This window comes from Myotis nattereri (assembly GCF_964212035.1).
Source record: "Myotis nattereri genome assembly, chromosome: 1".
NCBI lineage: Eukaryota > Metazoa > Chordata > Mammalia > Chiroptera > Vespertilionidae > Myotis > Myotis nattereri.
The window spans coordinates 141,151,070-141,168,065 of NC_138075.1; the positions used below are offsets into that span (position 1 = coordinate 141,151,070).

General features: G+C 47.7%; 2 protein-coding genes across 3 annotated transcripts in view; one reads left to right on the forward strand and one right to left on the reverse strand.

The window, feature by feature from the left end:
* The window catches only part of PDSS1 (decaprenyl diphosphate synthase subunit 1), a 44,446-nt gene extending 29,052 nt beyond the window's left edge, over positions 1-15,394 (reverse strand). The window contains exons 1-4 of the mRNA XM_081093291.1: positions 15,222-15,394; positions 10,269-10,333; positions 9,679-9,799; positions 4,961-5,091 (exon numbers count right to left, since the gene is read on the reverse strand). Of these exons, the coding sequence (XP_080949417.1) occupies positions 4,961-5,091; positions 9,679-9,799; positions 10,269-10,333; positions 15,222-15,350 (446 nt within the window). The 5' untranslated portion in view covers positions 15,351-15,394. The remainder of the gene's footprint in view (positions 1-4,960; positions 5,092-9,678; positions 9,800-10,268; positions 10,334-15,221) is intronic.
* A 213-nt stretch (positions 15,395-15,607) lies between these two features.
* Positions 15,608-16,996, forward strand: part of LOC308528589 (protein adenylyltransferase SelO-like) — a gene marked incomplete at its 5' end in the record, with an annotated part of 67,419 nt that continues 66,030 nt past the window's right edge. Inside the window, one exon of one of the 2 annotated variants that reach the window (XM_081104274.1) lies at positions 15,608-16,102. In XM_081104274.1, the coding sequence (XP_080960400.1) occupies positions 15,793-16,102 (310 nt within the window). The remainder of the gene's footprint in view (positions 16,103-16,996) is intronic. The other variant, XM_081104275.1, reaches the window with a different exon arrangement.

Below are 16,996 nucleotides of genomic sequence, written 5' to 3' on the forward strand. Positions count from 1 at the left end.
TTTAGATGCTTTATAATCTTATCTAATGCACTTTTCCCTATACAATTAGGTTTTAATGTGTGTCAGCTTCTATCTGGAAAATATTGCCACTGCTTATGCATAGCACAGCATAATGGTGTGGCAGATACCCAAAATTTACAGGATATAGGAAAGTCTCACACTATCTTTAAGATGAAATTTCCAAAGTGCCACACTGAGCCATGCCTTCAAAAAGCTGGGCACCATGTCTACTTTCTGTGGTGAAACAGCTGCCACACCCTCCCACCCTCTTGGAGAGGAGCTAAGAAAGCCCGACAGGCGAGACAGCATGAGCAGAGGAGGCCCGAGTCTTGAAAGCTGGCTATGTCCTCTGTACATCACACCTGCAAGACTGTGTATGATTCATACCTTCAGGACACTTGTTTTTCCTTCATTAAAATTGAAACAAAAATTTTATATTGAATAATTTTAAGCACAGACAAAAATAGATATCCTATATAATAAAACCCTAATATGCAAATCGACTGAACAGCAGAAAGACTGCCCGCTATGACACACACTGACCACCAGGGGGCAGACGCTCAATGCAGGAGCTGCCCCTTGGTGGTCAGTGTGCTCCCACAGGGGGAATGCCGCTCAGTCAGAAGCTGGGCTGGCTGCTCCTCAGCGCTGCCTCAGAGGCGGAGAGGCTCCCGCCACTGCTGCTGCACTCACCAGCGGAGAGCACCGCTCAGTCAGAAGTTGGGCTCATGGCTGGTGAGCGCAGCGGAGGTAAGGAGTGAGGAGTACCAGACTGCTAGAGCCCCGGACTGTGAGAGGGATGTCTGAAGACTGGCTTAGGGGGGGATTGGGTCTAAGCCAGCAGGCTGACGTCCCCCAAGGGGTCCCGGACTGTGAGAGGGTGCAGGCCAGGCTGAGGAACCCCGAGTGCTTGAATTTCATGTCGGGCCTCTAGTAATAATGACCTCCCACACACACTCCATCCAGCTTCCTTGTGATTTGAAAAAACTGTTTTCCTCTATTCATACTAATACATAATGTGAAGTCTGAAACAAATTACAAGTAAACCCCCAATGAGGAAAAATTGTCTATAAAAAGAAATATCAAACCTTGGCAATGTATTATGTTGGTTTGGAGCAAAGTGGGGAAGCAAATAAATTAAAATAGTAAATCTGGTTTCACTTTAACAATAGAGACCTAGAGAGCTGCTATTCCCAAATCGAGAGGCTGTACACAGAGTTCTCAAGTGGCATACAAAAGGCTCTAGTTCTGGTTTAAAATGTTCTTCTCTTTGTCTCTCCTGACAATTCTAAAAATTGGTGTTTCACTTGGCTAGTTAGAACTTTGACAAGCTCACTGTTTCTTAAATATCTATCCTTGGTCCACCATATGGGAATCAATACTCTTTAAAATGCAGGTGGAGGCCTCAGACACTGAATCACAATCTCTCATTGTAGGGCACAGGAACTGTATTTTTAAAAAGCATGTCAGGAGATTCTGATGCACAGTTTGGGGAACACAGCTTTGTCTAGTGCAGAGGTTCTCAACCTGTGGGTTGCGACCCCTTTGGGGGTCAAACGACCCTTTCACAGGGGTCGCCTAAGACCATCGGAAAACACATATATAATTACATATTGTTTTTGTGATTACTCACTATGCTTTCATTATGTTAAATTTGTAACAATGAAATTGGGGGGCACCACAACATGAGGAACTGTGTTAAAGGGTCGCGGCATTAGGAAGGTTGAGAACCACTGGTCTAGTGGGAGTAATAATTTAATTTTCTGTAAGCCAAATGGAAGCTTTTCTTAAAGGTTTTGGTAGAGGCTCAACCTTTGCTGACCCACTGCAGCACCTCCTATAAATTGTGGGAAAGTGGGATGAGAGTCTGTCCTATCCCTATGGGTGACCTGAACCTTGGGGCATCAGTACAGATGTCCTGTGCTAAGGACTTCCCAAGTCTCTTCACAGCTGGAGAGCATAGAGGCTCCTGCTCTGAAAAACAATCATCGGAGGGAGACCCTTCTTTCCTCTCATCCTCTGCGTCACTAGGAGTTTTAAAGATATGATTAGAATCTCATCAGTTTGGTTCTGAACAAACTCACTATTTAAAATGCAAATGAAGTCTCTGTCTTTACACAACTCTCAGGATGTGAACTGCATTTCCTAAATCCTTGATAAAGACACATGTGTTCAAGTTTCCAGTATGCTAATCATATATCCATACAGATTACCTTTATCTGCTACTGAATTGACTTGCTCCAAGTCTGGGTCCTTGAACTACTGAGACTGTGGAACATGTTCTTTCCCTTCTGGCCCGCGCTGTGAGATCCATCTTTCTCAGCAAGCAAAACCACACCAGGCCCAGCTCTCCAGTTCTCCCCAAACCCCTCTCTGCTTTAAGTGTCATGGAACTAACAGCTAGATATTGAGCTCAGTAAGAGCCTCATCCACAAGAGTCCTTCAAGGGGGGCGGGGGGGGGGGGGGGCTTTAGGAAGGGTCCTTATTCTCAAGGATTTGGGGCTTGGAGAATAATGTAGCTGGCATACTGTGCTATGCAAATGCATGCCTCCCTCACGGCTCACAGCCTAGCGCCAGACGGGGGCCTCTGCCCGTGCCTTCAGCAAGCCCTGCTCTGGTCACCTAAGGGGAGAATGACACTGCAGCTAAGACGTTCCTGGAGAGGGCAGTCTTGAACTTACTTTTTAAACTAGCAATGCCGTCTGTTATGTTCTCCCATGTTTCCTGCAACCAACAGTTTATATAGTTTAGTAAAGGAAGCTGAGAAAACTTTCACCTGCGGGGATAACAGCTGACAGGAGGTACAGGAGTGCAGACTATTTTCCTGTTCGTGTTCTCTCTGAGGGTAATGAACTGTATTGAGTATTAATCTGAGAAATAAAAAATATAAACACACATTTCCCTAGATGAGTTGTTCTCAACCAGGGTCGGTTTTGTTCCCCAGGGAACATGTGGCAATGTCTGGAGACACTGTGGGCTGTCCTCAGCTCGGGGGAGGGGGCACACTGGCACCTGTGAGTAGAGGCCAGGGGTGCCACTATGTGCTACACCTTAGGTCCATGCACATTGACAACCCCTCCCTCCACAAATAAGGTGGCCCACAACCCCGGCCGGGCCAATGCTGAGAAACCTGCTCTAGAGTCTAGAGGCATGCGGTGCACTTCGAGTCTGGCTCGGAGGGAGCACTGCTGCTGCTCTGCCTTCTAAGTGAATTGGAAATGGGCCGGATGATGGTTAAAAAGTCGCTGCCAGAGATTTCACTGCTTGTTCAAACCATCCTGGGGGCTCGCCGAAAGTCTCAGGGTGACTGGGAGGCACCCCTGAGTACCGTGCGCTGTGTTGGAGCTGCAAGGGTGCAGCAGCAGGGCACCAAAGCTGTGGTGGGCAGAGCGGAGCACCTGCTAAGAAGCAACATCTGATGCTCACTCTTACAGCATCCTTAAATTTAGTGCTGACAAAGGCATTCTTTAAAATGTATGTTGAACCAATGAACTTGTATGCATATAGGCATAACTTGTGGACACAGACAATGGGGTGGTAAGGGCCTGGGGAGGGAGGCTGTGAGCGGACTGGAAGAGGTTAAGTTAATGGGGGGAAAAGAAGAATCTATGAAATATTTTCAACAATAAAGATTTTAAAAAATAAAATATAAAAAAAAGAAGGCAGATCCTGGCAACTCACTAACATTAGATCCCCCTGCCCCCCCAACACACACATCCTTTATAAGAGCTTGTTTGCAATGAAATGTCAAGAGTGGCATTTTCAGCCGAACCGGTTTAGCTCAGTGGATAGAGCGTCGGCCTGCGGACTGAGGGGTCCCAGGTTCGATTCCGGTCAAGGGCATGTACCTTGGTTGCGGGCACATCCCCAGTAGGGGGCGTGCAGGAGGCAGCTGATCGATGTTTCTCTCTCATCGATGTTTCTAGCTCTCTATCCCTCTCCCTTCTTCTCTGTAAAAAATCAATAAAATATATTAAAAAAAAAAAAAAAAAGAGTGGCATTTTCAGAGTTTTACATCTGCCGTTCTCTCAGATTGCCACCTTCCTGATTAATAAACGCACTATAAATATTCAAACAAATAAAAAACAGTTGAAGATGGTAAATTTTACAATGTATGTCTTTTACCACAATAAAAAAATGTGAGAAAAAATCAGAAAAAATAATGTGTTGAGGAAAGGGACTATACTACAAATGTTCGACCCTAGGGAAATGTTTAAGTACATTATGGTCTACTGGAATTTCCATCAATAGAATACATGATGTAAAAGTAACAACTAAGAAAACACTCCGGCACCATGATGACTTTAAAAAAAGATTGGTAAGGAAACAAAGCAAAACTCAAAATTATTTGCATACTGTGGGACTGACAGGAAGAGGGCGGGGCAGAGGGAATGATAAAGACTGCTGCATTTGGTAATATGGGTACATCCTCTTTCCTTTTAAGACTTCCTTTAATACTAAATGTTGCTGTTGTTTTCATATTTTAAAATCTTAAATATATTCGAAACACGAAAGCTAAGGATCTACAGTCAAAATGCCATTTTAAGCCTCAGACAGGCAGGCGCTGCAGGGGGTGTGGTGCCCAGAATCTTGGCAAAGCTTATCACTTCATACCCATCAACCTTTGGCCTAACTGGCACGTGTGGACAATGATTACATGTATGCATATATCCTGGTAGTCTCTACTTCTGAAAAAAGAAAACTAAATTTGACTTTTAGGCTTCTTCTAAAATGCTTATTTACAGCTGAAGTCGTTCTTCCATGGACATGAAAAAGGTGGAAAAGGAAGGTGCCCAGACCAGATTCCAGAGTGACTTAGTGGCTCCTAGTCAGAATCGAGTCATCATCAAGTGAATTCTTAGATGCACAGTACTCCTTAAACAAGAAGCTAAACGGTGACCGTGGGAAGGAAGACCTGCCAAATATAAGAGGACAGAGCAGCAGAAGCAAATGACTCACCGGGAGTTGTTATAATGGCTATTACACGCTCGGGCCATTAGCACCACGATAACTGGTCGAAAGGCTTTTCCTTTTCCATCAAAGTAGTACTCAGACATTTCCTTAAGTTCTATTGGAGATATGAGCAGTTCCTGAAATAAAGAGTCTCTGTGTCAATATGGCATCATAACTGCATAGAAAGTCAACAGGCTTTCTTTTACAAAACTTGGATTTGATTTCTGTGTATTCATCTTAATTGAGAAATTCAATACTCAGCTGGAAAAGGTTCCTCAATGGTATGGCCAAAACCCTGGCTGCCCTGTGACTGGGCAACAAGCAATGCCTGGCTTTACTCCAAGTGGCATAAGTGCGAGAGCAGGCGTTGCCTCCAGTGACTCTGAGAGGCAGCAGGAAGGGGAGGAAAGCTCTGAGTGACCCAGCCCACCAGCCCAGTGACAGCTGGAAAAGGGGGCAGGGGCTGGCTAGCAGTGTAGGAGAGGGAGAGGAGGGGACAAAGACAGGGAGTTTGGGAGCCAGTGGCTGTGGGGAGCCATGAAGCAGGTCAGGGCTGTCCTGGGAGGGAGAAGCTGTGCATCGGGCAGAAGGTAAGATGGTGGCCGGGGAGAAGCAGCAGCGGTAAATTCAAAAGGGAAGTGTAAGACGTGGTTTGTCTGATGAGAGGGGCTTACAAATGAGTTGGGGAGACAAAACTTTTTTTCCTTTTTTTAAATTGATCTTGGAGAGAGAGAACAACATTGATTCGCTGTTCCACTTACGCATTCATTGGTTGATTCTTGTATGTGCCCTGACCTGGGATGGAACCCGCAACCTTGGCATATCGGGACATTCTAACCAACTGTTTTTTGTTGTTTGTTTTTGTTAACCCTCACCTGAGTATATTTTTCCATTGAGTGGAAAGGAGGGGGAGAGTCAGAGAGAGAGAAATATCAGTGTGAGAGAGACACATCGATTGGTTGCTTCCTGCATGCGCCCCATGCTCCCCAACCTGCTGGGAATTGAGACTGCAACCGAGGTACATGACCTTGACCAGAATCGAACCCATGACCCTTCTCCACGGGTCAATGCTCTAACCACTGAGCCCTGGCTAGGGCTAACCAACTATTTTAAAAAAGAAATATTCAGTAAATAATGCGGTCATATCTTGAATAATGCTGTACATTAAATACATTATAAGTTCAAAGTAGGAGAGAGCAATGTAGGCTAAAAAAAACTAAACATTTCCCGGAGATCAGCTTTGACCTGGGATTAAGGATAAGTAGGTCTTCGATTTGTGAAGAGGAGAGCTCCTTCCAATTGATGGAGGTGTTTGTGTTTTACCTGCTGTGCAAGGGCTTGCTGGAATTAATCACAGCTGATCCCCCAGAGGCAGTGGGAGCTAAAAATGGACCCAGAGTCCTGGCCGGTGTGGTTAAGTGGTTAGAGCAGGGGTAGGCAAACTTTTTGACTCGAGGGCCACAATGGGTTCTTAAACTGGACCGGAGGGCTGGAACAAAAGCATGGATGGAGTGTTTGTGTGAATTAATATAAATTCAAAGTAAACATCATTACATAAAAGGGTACGGTCTTTTTTTTTTTTAGTTTTATTCATTTCAAACGGGCCGAATCCAGCCCGTGGGCCGTAGTTTGCCCACGGCTGGGTTAGAGTGTTGGCTTGCGCACCCAAGGGTTGCGGGTTTGATTCAGGGTCAAGTGCATGTACCTCAGTTGTAGATTCCATCCCTAGTCAAGGCAAGTGCAGGAGGCAACCAATGTGCCTCACATCAATGTTTCCCTCCTTTTTTCCCCTCCCATCTACTCTCTCTAAAAATCAATGGAAAAGATATCCTCAGGTGAGGATTAATAAAAACAAGACACACACACACACACACACACACGCACACACACACACACAGGAATGGACCCTCCTAGGCACAGGAGAAACCATATAGCAGGTTAGTCATTAACTCACTAACTTATAGACTGAGTGCCAAGAGTGGTAATAAATGTAGAGGTTACAAAGATAAATAAGACAGCCCCTCCTTGCCTACAGGAGCTCAGAGTCTAGATGGGGAGAAGTAATAAAACAGTAACTGCAATAAAACACAATACCGGGACGGGTGCTGTCCCTGAGATAAGCGCAGTTACCCTGGGATCACATAGGAGGCACCTCTGGCCATTATTACACGCTTGGGCCATTAATTAGCATGATGATCATTGTTCAAAAGGCTTTTCCTTTTCCATCAAAGTAATATTCACACATTTCCTTAAATTCTGCTGGAGATATGAGTAGTTCAGGTGAAAATATGAGTAGATGGAGACATGAGTTCAGGTGGAAATATGAGTAGGTGGAGATATGAGCAGGCTCTCAGTGAAAGAGGGAGGGAAACAGCAAGGATGATAGCAACAGATAGGGGTGCCTAACCTAAGGCAGTGGGACTGAAGGCAAGAGACAGACCAGGGCAAGCATGTCAAACTCTCGGCCCGCGGGCCACATGTGGCCCACAGTGATATTTCTGAGGCCCAGTCAATATAGCGGGATGTAAGAAATGGTTTACAAAAAAATTTGTAACTTAATTTTTACAGTATCCTGTTATACATAATTATTAATAACGAACTACAATGCTTGCTAATGACTGGTTACTATAATTGTGTTGCATTCATTTCCCTTTCGCACCTTACACGCAGGCTCACCATTTCTCTCCACTAATACTAGCAGCAAGTATTTTAGCTGCTGATTGCCACATCATTAGTCTGGTACTGATCTGTTTGGTGTGCGCAACAGGAAATATTTTGCTTTCGGAGAACAAGAAAAATAGGTTTACTTGCGTTATGCTTATTAATTTGTGCAGTTATTCAGTGTCTGGTAAGTTAATGTTCAAGAAAAAAATATTAATTTTTATTAAAATGTTTTATGTTAACGATTACTCATTTATTTAAGCCCTTTGTATTCAGCATGTCTCTATCAAAATAAACCTATGTTTCTATGAAAAATGAAGCTTTTGTTTTTTTGCGGCCCACATAAACTTAAACCTTATTTGGCCCATGTTAGCCTTTGAGTTTGACAGGCTTGGACCAGGGGATGTGGAGGGGGAAAGAGATGGATGAGTGGAGGATCCTTCTGGGGATCCTGGGAAAAACAGGAGAAAAGACAGGAGGGAAAAGTAGAGACTCACATATGTTAAATTTGAGATAGTCATGGACACTACATGGAGCCGCCAGTGAGCAGTTAGATGTTAGATGTATGGGTTTCAAACCATGATTCAATCTGGAATAGAGGTATTTCTTGGGAGTTGTAAGCAATGGGAACAGGTAGACGGAGGACACAGAGGAGGGGCCCACAGAGGAGGAAGCAGGCTGAAGAATGGTCTAAGAATCAGAACAAGGCCAGGGGAAAAGTGTCATGGAGTGGGAGTGGCCCACAGTGATCAATGCCCAAAAAAGTCAAGGATGATAAAAACTGAAGTGTCCACTGGGTTTATCAGAAGGAAGCCGCTGAAGACCCAGGCAAAGGCAGGTTCTGAGAAGAGGCTGGAAAGAAAGCCCTGGTGTGATGGGGGAGTGAATGTGAAGGGGCAAAACAGAGACAGAGGAGGAGCAGACTGTGACGGAAGGGACGAGGCAGACACCGGGTCAAGGACTGGCCCTTTGAAAGACAAACATGAGCCCTAGCTGCTCATCATTGATGTTTCTGTCTCTCCCTCACCATCCTTCCCCTCTGAGATCAATAAAAATGTTAAAAACAAAACAAAACAAAAAGACAGCCCTCGCTGCTTTGGCTCGGTGGATAGAGCGCAGACCTGTTGACTGAAAGGTCCCCAGTGCGATTCCGGTCAAGGGCCACGCCCAGGTTGCGGGCTCAATCCCCTGTAGGGGGCGTGCAGGAGACAGCTGATCAGTGATTCTCTCATTGATGTTTCTATCTTTCTCTCCCACTCCCTTCCTCTCTGGAAAAGAAAAAAAAAAAAAGATGAACACGAACAAATTGGAGTCCCTAAAAGGCATAGGAAAGAGACACAAAGAGCGAGAGTCTGCAGGTCAAGGAGAACAGGCACTGTGGGAGCAGTGCCCCAGGAGCTGGGGATGAAGCTTAACTGGAGGTAAGGGGACTATCCTGGAAAGGAAGGGACGTTCCCGTCAGAAGACGGCACAAATGAGCTTGTACGGTGACAGAGCAGGCACCGAGGGAGCGCCTCCTTCAGGGGCTCTGCGTGGCCTGTCACGTGGGAGTGGTGTTGCTGTGAAAGCTGCCGAGTGGGGTGGAGCTCGAGGAGGATGGAAAGGGGAAGGGAGCTGACGAGCGGCATGTGGGCATTTCTGGCAGCGACTGGGATACAGTGAGGCCGGGCACCACTGAAACTATTGGGGAGGAGAGCACTTGATGAAAGCAGTGCGGCACTGACATTCAGGGCCAGATAAGGGAGACGACAGCAGGAGCCATGAGGCTTCAGTGCTTCAACAGGGGTGGAACAGGGGATGGAAGTGGAGAGAAAATGTCAGACAGCCCACTGGACAGGTAGGTGCTACCTGTACCATTTTCTTCAGGTACCAAACTCTGCAACAACCTCTTTCTGGAGGTAATGTGTTCGGTCCTCCATATTGCCCTACGGCTGTTGCTCAAGAAACTTCTGAAACCTGACTTATGAAGTCTGCAATGGCTCTGTACATATCTGAAATCCGCGTCCTGTTTTCATAAATCTAAAAGCTCAACATACTTCACAGCATCATCAGAACTGTCTTACCTTCCTAATGTCCTCATACAGACCTTTCAAATATCTCCTACCAAGCTGAAAGGGATCGGTGTACTTCTCCCCGCTCCGAGGTTTACTGTAACAGAACACGGCCGATGTTGTGTGATGGAGCCTGGGACAAGCACAGATGCACAAAATGTAAGTTTGAGTGTTATTTTATAAGAATTATACACACATTTGCATATGCAGATATATATAATATTCAGATGATAGAAAACTTAAGCCCAGATACTTGCTAGAAATTAAGCATTAATCTAAAAGGATCATTGTAATTTAGGAAAACATACAGAATTCTGTTCTTGCTAAACAATAGTACTATTTATATTTATTTTTATAACCAGGACCTGGAGAACCCACAAAATCAAAGAAAGACTAAACCATGTTTCTTGTGTTCTGAGTTAAGTTTTATTATATTCCCATTTTTTTTGAAAAGGGAGAGATCACACAGGGCAGATAGATATTATAGCAGTTATCCAAACAACAAATTCAATTTGTTGGACTAGACCACCAAATTTAGAATAGAAATTTACTGGTAATATGGCTAATAATTTTGGTAGTTGCAATACAAATGATAAACTTACCGTGATATACTGTACATATTTAGACAGGCAGATGTTAAACTCTTCACAAGATAAAAACAGGACATCTGTAAAATAAAAATATGTAAGAATATTCATGAAAAACTTGTTTATTACACTAGACAAAAACTCTCACAGGACAGACTGATGGTTGTCAGAGGGGCATGTGGTTGGGGAACTGGGTGAAAAAGGTGAAAGGATTGAGAAGTACAAATTGGTAGTTACAAAATAATCACAGGGATGTAAAGTACATTTGATCTTAGCCAAAAGACTGAGAAGTGATGGGGGATGTAAAATATAGCAAAGGAATATAGTCAATAATCTATACTAATAAAAGGGTAATATACTAATTAGACCAGGAGACCTTCCGGACGTCCTTCTGGACAAAGCCATGGTGGTGGGGGCGAGGGAGAGGCGGTTAGGGGTGATCAGGCCAGGAGGGGAGAAGTTGGGGGTGATCAGGCCGCTGGGGGGGCCAGTTGGGGGCGATCAGGCCAGCGGTGGGGGCAGTTGGGGGCGATCAATCAGGCCAGCAGGGGGGACAGTTGGGGGTGAGCAGGTCAGCAGGGTGGGGGCAGTTGGGGGTGAGCAGGCTGGCAGGTGGGAGGCAGTTGGAGGCAATTAGGCCAGCAGAGGGGGCACTTGGGGCGATCAGGACGGCAGGGGAGGGCAGTTGGGGGCGACTGGGCCGGCATGGGAGGGCAGTTGGGGGTGACTGGGCCGGCATGGGAGGGCAGTTGGGGGCGACTGGGCTGGCAGGGGAGGGCAGTTGGGGGTGACTGGGCCGGCATGGGAGGGCAGTTGGGGGCGACTGGGCTGGCAGGGGAGGGCAGTTGGGGGTGACTGGGCCGGCATGGGAGGGTAGTTCGGGGCGACTGGGCTGGCAGGGGAGAGCAGTTGGGGGCGATTGGGCCAGCAGGGGAGGGCAGTTGGGGGTGACTGGGCCGGCAGGGGAGGGTAGTTGGGGCGACTGGGCTGGCAAAGGAGGGCAGTTAGGGGTGACCGGGCCAGTAGGAGTTGGGCAGTTGGGGGGACCAGGCCTGCAGAGGAGGACAGTTAGGGGTGACCAGGCTGGCAGGGGAGGGCAGTTAGGGGCAATCAGGCCAGCAGTGGAGCAGTTAGGTGTCCGTCGATCAGGCTGGCAGGGGAGTGGTTAGGGGGTGATCAGGCTGGCAGGCAGAAGCAGTTAGGGGCAATCAGGCAGGCGAGCGGTTGGGAGCCAGCAGTCCTGGATGGTGAGAGGGATGTCCAACTGCCAGTTTAGGCCCGATCCCTGTGGGACATCCCCCAGGGGGTCCCAGATTGGAGAGGGTGCTGGCGGGGCTGAGGGACACCCCCCCACCAGTGCATGAATTTCGTGCACCAGGCCTCTAGTCTTTATATATAAAACCCTAATATGCAAATAGACCAAACAGTAGAACAACCAAACAACCAATCGCTATGATGTGTGCTGACCATGAGGGGCGCGTGTGGAACATGGCAGGTGTTGGCAGCAGATGGCAGAGTGCATAACATGGCGGGCATTGGCCGCGGCGGGATGGTGGAGCAGGTGAGCGAGAACACCAGACCAAGGCAGGGAGCTGGTCGCTGTCATCAGGGTGAGCTTCTGGTGGTTACTGAAAATTCTTTGTTCCTGAGCACCACGGTTCTGCAGGGTGCTTGCACCCACTGCTGGCCCCAATCGCCCCTGAGGGCTTCTCCACCTCCTCCTGCTCCTAAGGGGCGATTGGGGCAGCAACCTGCTGCCGGCGCTGGCCCCTCTCACACTCGCTGCTGGTGCTGGCTCCAATAGCTCCATGCCGTCAGCGAGTGGGAGCGGCGGCAGGAGCGGGGCTGCCAGAAGACAGGGGACCAGGGGTCGTGGTGGGAGAGGCTGAGCGGGGGTGCAGAGGGTGGGCTGAGACCCGTCTCTATGCCCACCGCAGCCTCGGGGCCCACAGTTTCTTTCAAGGTGCACAAATTCATGCACTGGGTCCCCAGTTTTATTATAATATTTATTCAGTATGAGACCTAACCTTTAACCTGGGGTGAAGAGTTAAAATGACATAGCTAATACAGAGTGCTCTTAACCCCTAGGCAGTGTGACAGTTGTTAAAAGCATGGTCATTGGAAGATGGATCTTGGTTCAAAATTTAGAGAGTAAAGCTCAGAGCTTATTACACTGTATACATCTAATATAGTACCTATTCAATCAAGCTTTTTCTGCTTTAAGACTATATTAGGGCAATGTTCCAAAGTAGGATTAGAGACATTCAGAAGAGTATTACAGCAGCCCTCCTTATCTGCGGGGGATACATCCCAGACCCCTAGTGGGTACCTGAAACCGCAGATATGTCATGTTTTTCATTTAAAAAAAATATATATATATATATTTTACATGAAAGAAGCTCTTTACAGCTTCTCTTTGGCATATCTGAATTGCCAGCATCACTACTCTTATATGTTGGGATCATTTTTAAGTAAAATAAGGGTTACTTGAACACAATCACTGTGATACCATGACAGTCTGATAACTGAGAGGTCTACCCAGTGACAAAGGGGTAGGGTAGTGTATATAGCCTGGAGACACTGCACAAAGGGATGGTTCACATCTGGGTAGGAAAAAGCAGGACTGGGTAAGAATTCATCAAACTGCTCAGAGCAGTGTGCAATTTAAAACTTAGGAATTATTTATTTCTGAAATTTCCTATTTAATATTTTTGGACCAGGGTTGACCACAGGTAACTGAAACTGGAACACAAAACCATGGATAAGGGCGACTACTGTAAAGTATTGAAAGGGAGTTGTGAAACTAGAACTGTGTCACTTGGGTGTACTAATACTAGCACTAGCAACAATCAATTGTCCAATTCTGGTTTTGTTCCCTGATTCCATCATATACTCTCCCTGAAAGTCAACCTTGCCTTCTATAAACTTACTTTTTTTAAAAAGAGAAAACGCTGAGTAAGAATCAAAGACATATTAACAAGTGGTCTGGCTTCATCTAATGCACACTGGTTTTATCTGATTACAAGACTTGTTCACACTACCAACGGAGAAGTCGGGAGAATGTACAGACACCAGGAAGTAGCAGAACTGTGGTGGAGAGCTAGAGGTGGCTTTATTATTGTTGCTCTTTGTCCCCAAGGACTATCAGGCCTTAAGAGACCTGAACTTACCAAACACAAGCTTGAGGCAGACACCAAAAGCTAATGTATTAATTAACAATGAAACACACCATGGACACACAAATCAGAAATACAGGGCATTGGCATTCTCAGTGCAGTCCCTCCTTGTGATCACTAAGACATATCCTCTCCAGGAAAGCACCCTTTCCATTGCTAAGAAAGTTGCTGGGAGAGGGGAGGAATTAAAAAAAAAAAGGGAGCATCAAAGAAAATAAGTATCTATCCAGTGGCATAGATAGGTGTATCCATCTCTCCAAATTATGTCCTCATCTGTGGTACCAGAAACCTCTAAAGCCTGGCCAGGACAGTACTAAAATGGATGCCAGCAAGGCCCCGAGGCTTTTTCCATATTCCCATATTCTCCCTTTATTGTAGACTAGAGGCCCGGTGCATGAAATTCGTGCATGCGAAGGGGGGGGTCGTGTCCTCAGCCCGGCCTGCACCCTCTCCAATCTGGAACCCCTCGGGGATGTCCAACTGCCGGTTTAGGCCCAATCCCACAGGCCTAATCGCTCTCGCAATCCGGGACCAACCAACCACTCACCTGCCTGCTGACGGGATAGCCCTAACTGCTCTCCCCTGCCAGCCTGATCACCCTAACTGCTCTACTCTGCTGGCCTGATTACCCCTAACCTCCTCTTCCTGGGCCCTACCACCATGGCTTTATCTGGAAGGACATCTGGAAGACGTCTGGTCTAATTAGCATATTACCCTTTATTAGTATAGATGATATCTACTGGCCCAGCTGCTATTCTCTCACCAAATGTCCATTTTGGATAAGATGTGATATTCACTTTGGCACTATTTCATATTGGTAAATGGTGTTTGATGGGTACATGGGAATATGAAATGTACCAAATCGGACTGAAACAGAAGAGTCCTAAATTCAAAAACACACACAAAAAAGCCTTGAGGAATGAGAGGTGAACACATGCAACTACTATGTGACTAGAGAGCCTGTAAAAAGGAGAGCGAGCCCATAGATTCTGGGCAGTTATGCTCAATAGCATGGGCCTACGGCGGGTTGAAAATCACTAAAAAGTGCTGAAAGGACTCAGCCATTGAAACGTGTCAAATTACAAGAGCTACACTGACTGAAAAGGGAGCAAAATGAGACTGGGTCTACAGGCAGTAGGGAAAGAGTCATAGGTCAAATTAAAGATGACCCAAGGTTTCTCTACTTGACATCCTCGGGCTTTTCTCCTTGCACCCGGTCCAGGTAAGCTCTCCCTCAGAAGCAGCTACGTACGGCTGAAATCCAGTCCACCCTCAGCATCACACCTGCATCCTCCACAAGACCTTTTCGGCCTACCGAGGCCACGGGATCCTCCGTATCTCGGAGGGTTCGGAGTGCCTTTGGCTCTAACATCCCGGCTCAGTTCTGCACTCCCGAAGCCCTGGCTGTGTAACTCAGAAGGAAACCGCTGCGGACGATCTCCAGCCTTGACTGAGACCGTGCCCTAGGAGACTATATGACCACTCCTCCGGCCTTTCCCCCCGGGGGACCGGGCTCCTCACTGCTCCCTCCCCAACCCGCAAATTCTCTCCGTCCCGGGAGGTCGCTCTGCGATTCCGCGCGGCGCGCCCCTGCTTTAGGCAGACAGACGCTGGGAGCCCACCTCCGCGCCCCACCCTGCGGCCCGGCCCCAGCCTGGCGCCAGCCCGCCCAGGGGCCACCCCAACGCAGCCCCAGCGCGGCGCACGTGCGGCTCGCGCCCATTCATTCCAGCGCGCCGCTGTCATTGGGATGTGACCTCTGCGCCCGCCCCGGCGCGCTCCGCGGCCTCACCTGCGCACGGACAGCGGCGGCGGGGTGCGGCCCGGGAGGGCCCGTGAGGCCAGGGGAGCCGGGCCCGGGAGTCCGCGCCGCCCGCCTCCAGGAGCAGCCGTGTCTCCACCGCCACCAGCTCGAGGCCATGGTTCGAGTCTGAAAGTCGCGGCGGGCGGCGGCTCCGCCCTCGGGCCGAGGGTCCTCCTCCGGGACCCGGAGCCGGAAACCCGGCACAGGAAGAGCTTCAGCCCCGCTCGGGGCGCCTCCTCTTCCTCCCCTTCCCGTTTCCCCCCCCTCTCCTGCCGCACCCGGCGGCGCCGCTAGCGCCCCCCAGCGGCGGCCTCGCACGGCTTCGGGCGCCTTTCTGCGTCTGAGCCACCGGCACCGCTCGGCCTTCGGGGGCGGCAGCAGGAGAAGGGTACACGGCGGCTGGGCCCCTTCGCGCCCCCGCCGATCGAGGGTCCGGGAGGAGCTAGTCGTGACCCTCTCCCTGGCCAGCCGTCTTTCCCGAACGCTCCCTGGGGTTCACGGGGAGTCAGTAGCTCCAACAGAGCAAACAGTACCTTGGGGTGACCGGCTGTTAGCAGAAATGCCGCCGTGCGCCAGACTTCCAGTCACTAACTTCTCTTCTGCATATTCAGACGGAAAAATGACTCCAAGAATCGGGTTCCCGTTTTGCTGCTTAAGCCGGAGGCTACAGATTCCGCGGCTGCTTCTCGTGTGTGTGACCTGCCACGCCGCTGCCATCGGCGCCTTATTGCAACCTGGCCTGGAAGGAAATGCCCGCCTTTTGCAACTTCTCAGTAACAGGTCAAACCAGGAGCAGGGCTATTGTGAAGCAGAAGCTAGATTAGCTTTGTCTCTCGACTTTTGGACTCTCTCCTCTGAAAACCTCATAGGTATACGGTGGCACAGTTGAGCCGTCTTGCTCGCGTCTGGATGTGTGAGCGCTATGTGTGGGTGCACTGAGCTGTGGGCGATTGTTTAATATCGAGTAATGTTGAACCTACTTGTAGCCAGCTCAGGGGATATGGAGAATGTGCAGGATTAGTACCCGAAATGGGTTAGAATAGTGATTTTCATCCGGTGTGCCACAAGAATTTTTAAAACATGCGATTCCTGACTATTTAGTCAGAAGCACTCACCTCTTTTCCCTTAGATTGTCAAATAAAAAAATGGCAACAGCCAACCAAATAGCCAAATCAAAATGATGTCTTATTTTTTGTCAGACCGGAAATATATATATATATATATGTATATATATATACACATATATATATAACATATGTCGTAGAATTAGTTAAAGTGTGCTATGAGATGAAAAAGTTTGAGAATCTGGGTTAGAAAGACCTTTTCTTAATTCCATTGCCAGATCCCTTCTCGTGGTCATGAGAGCATGTATTTATAACAGAAATCCATGGTAGAATTGATCATTCAACACATGCATACAAACCCACACAGCCAGTGAGAGAAAGTGTAAGGTTTAGGGAAGAAACTTAGTCTGTCCTCAAAAAATTCACTCTGAGGAAACAGACCAGCCAAGAGGCAACTGTAATTCTCTGATATTTTCCCTTGTTCTAAACCAGGTTTTTTGCATCACAGTGTAAGTGTCCGTGTAGCTGGCACATGTTTATCTTGAAATATATTGTTTTTTACTGAATAAAATTATAGAATAAAGAAATTTCTCAATCCAATTTTATGAGCCCCTCCCCCAATCGTGATGAATATTATTTTTAAAAAAGGTCTCTGGTGCTTTACAAATGAAGGTTGTTAATACACACCTGTGGCTTACT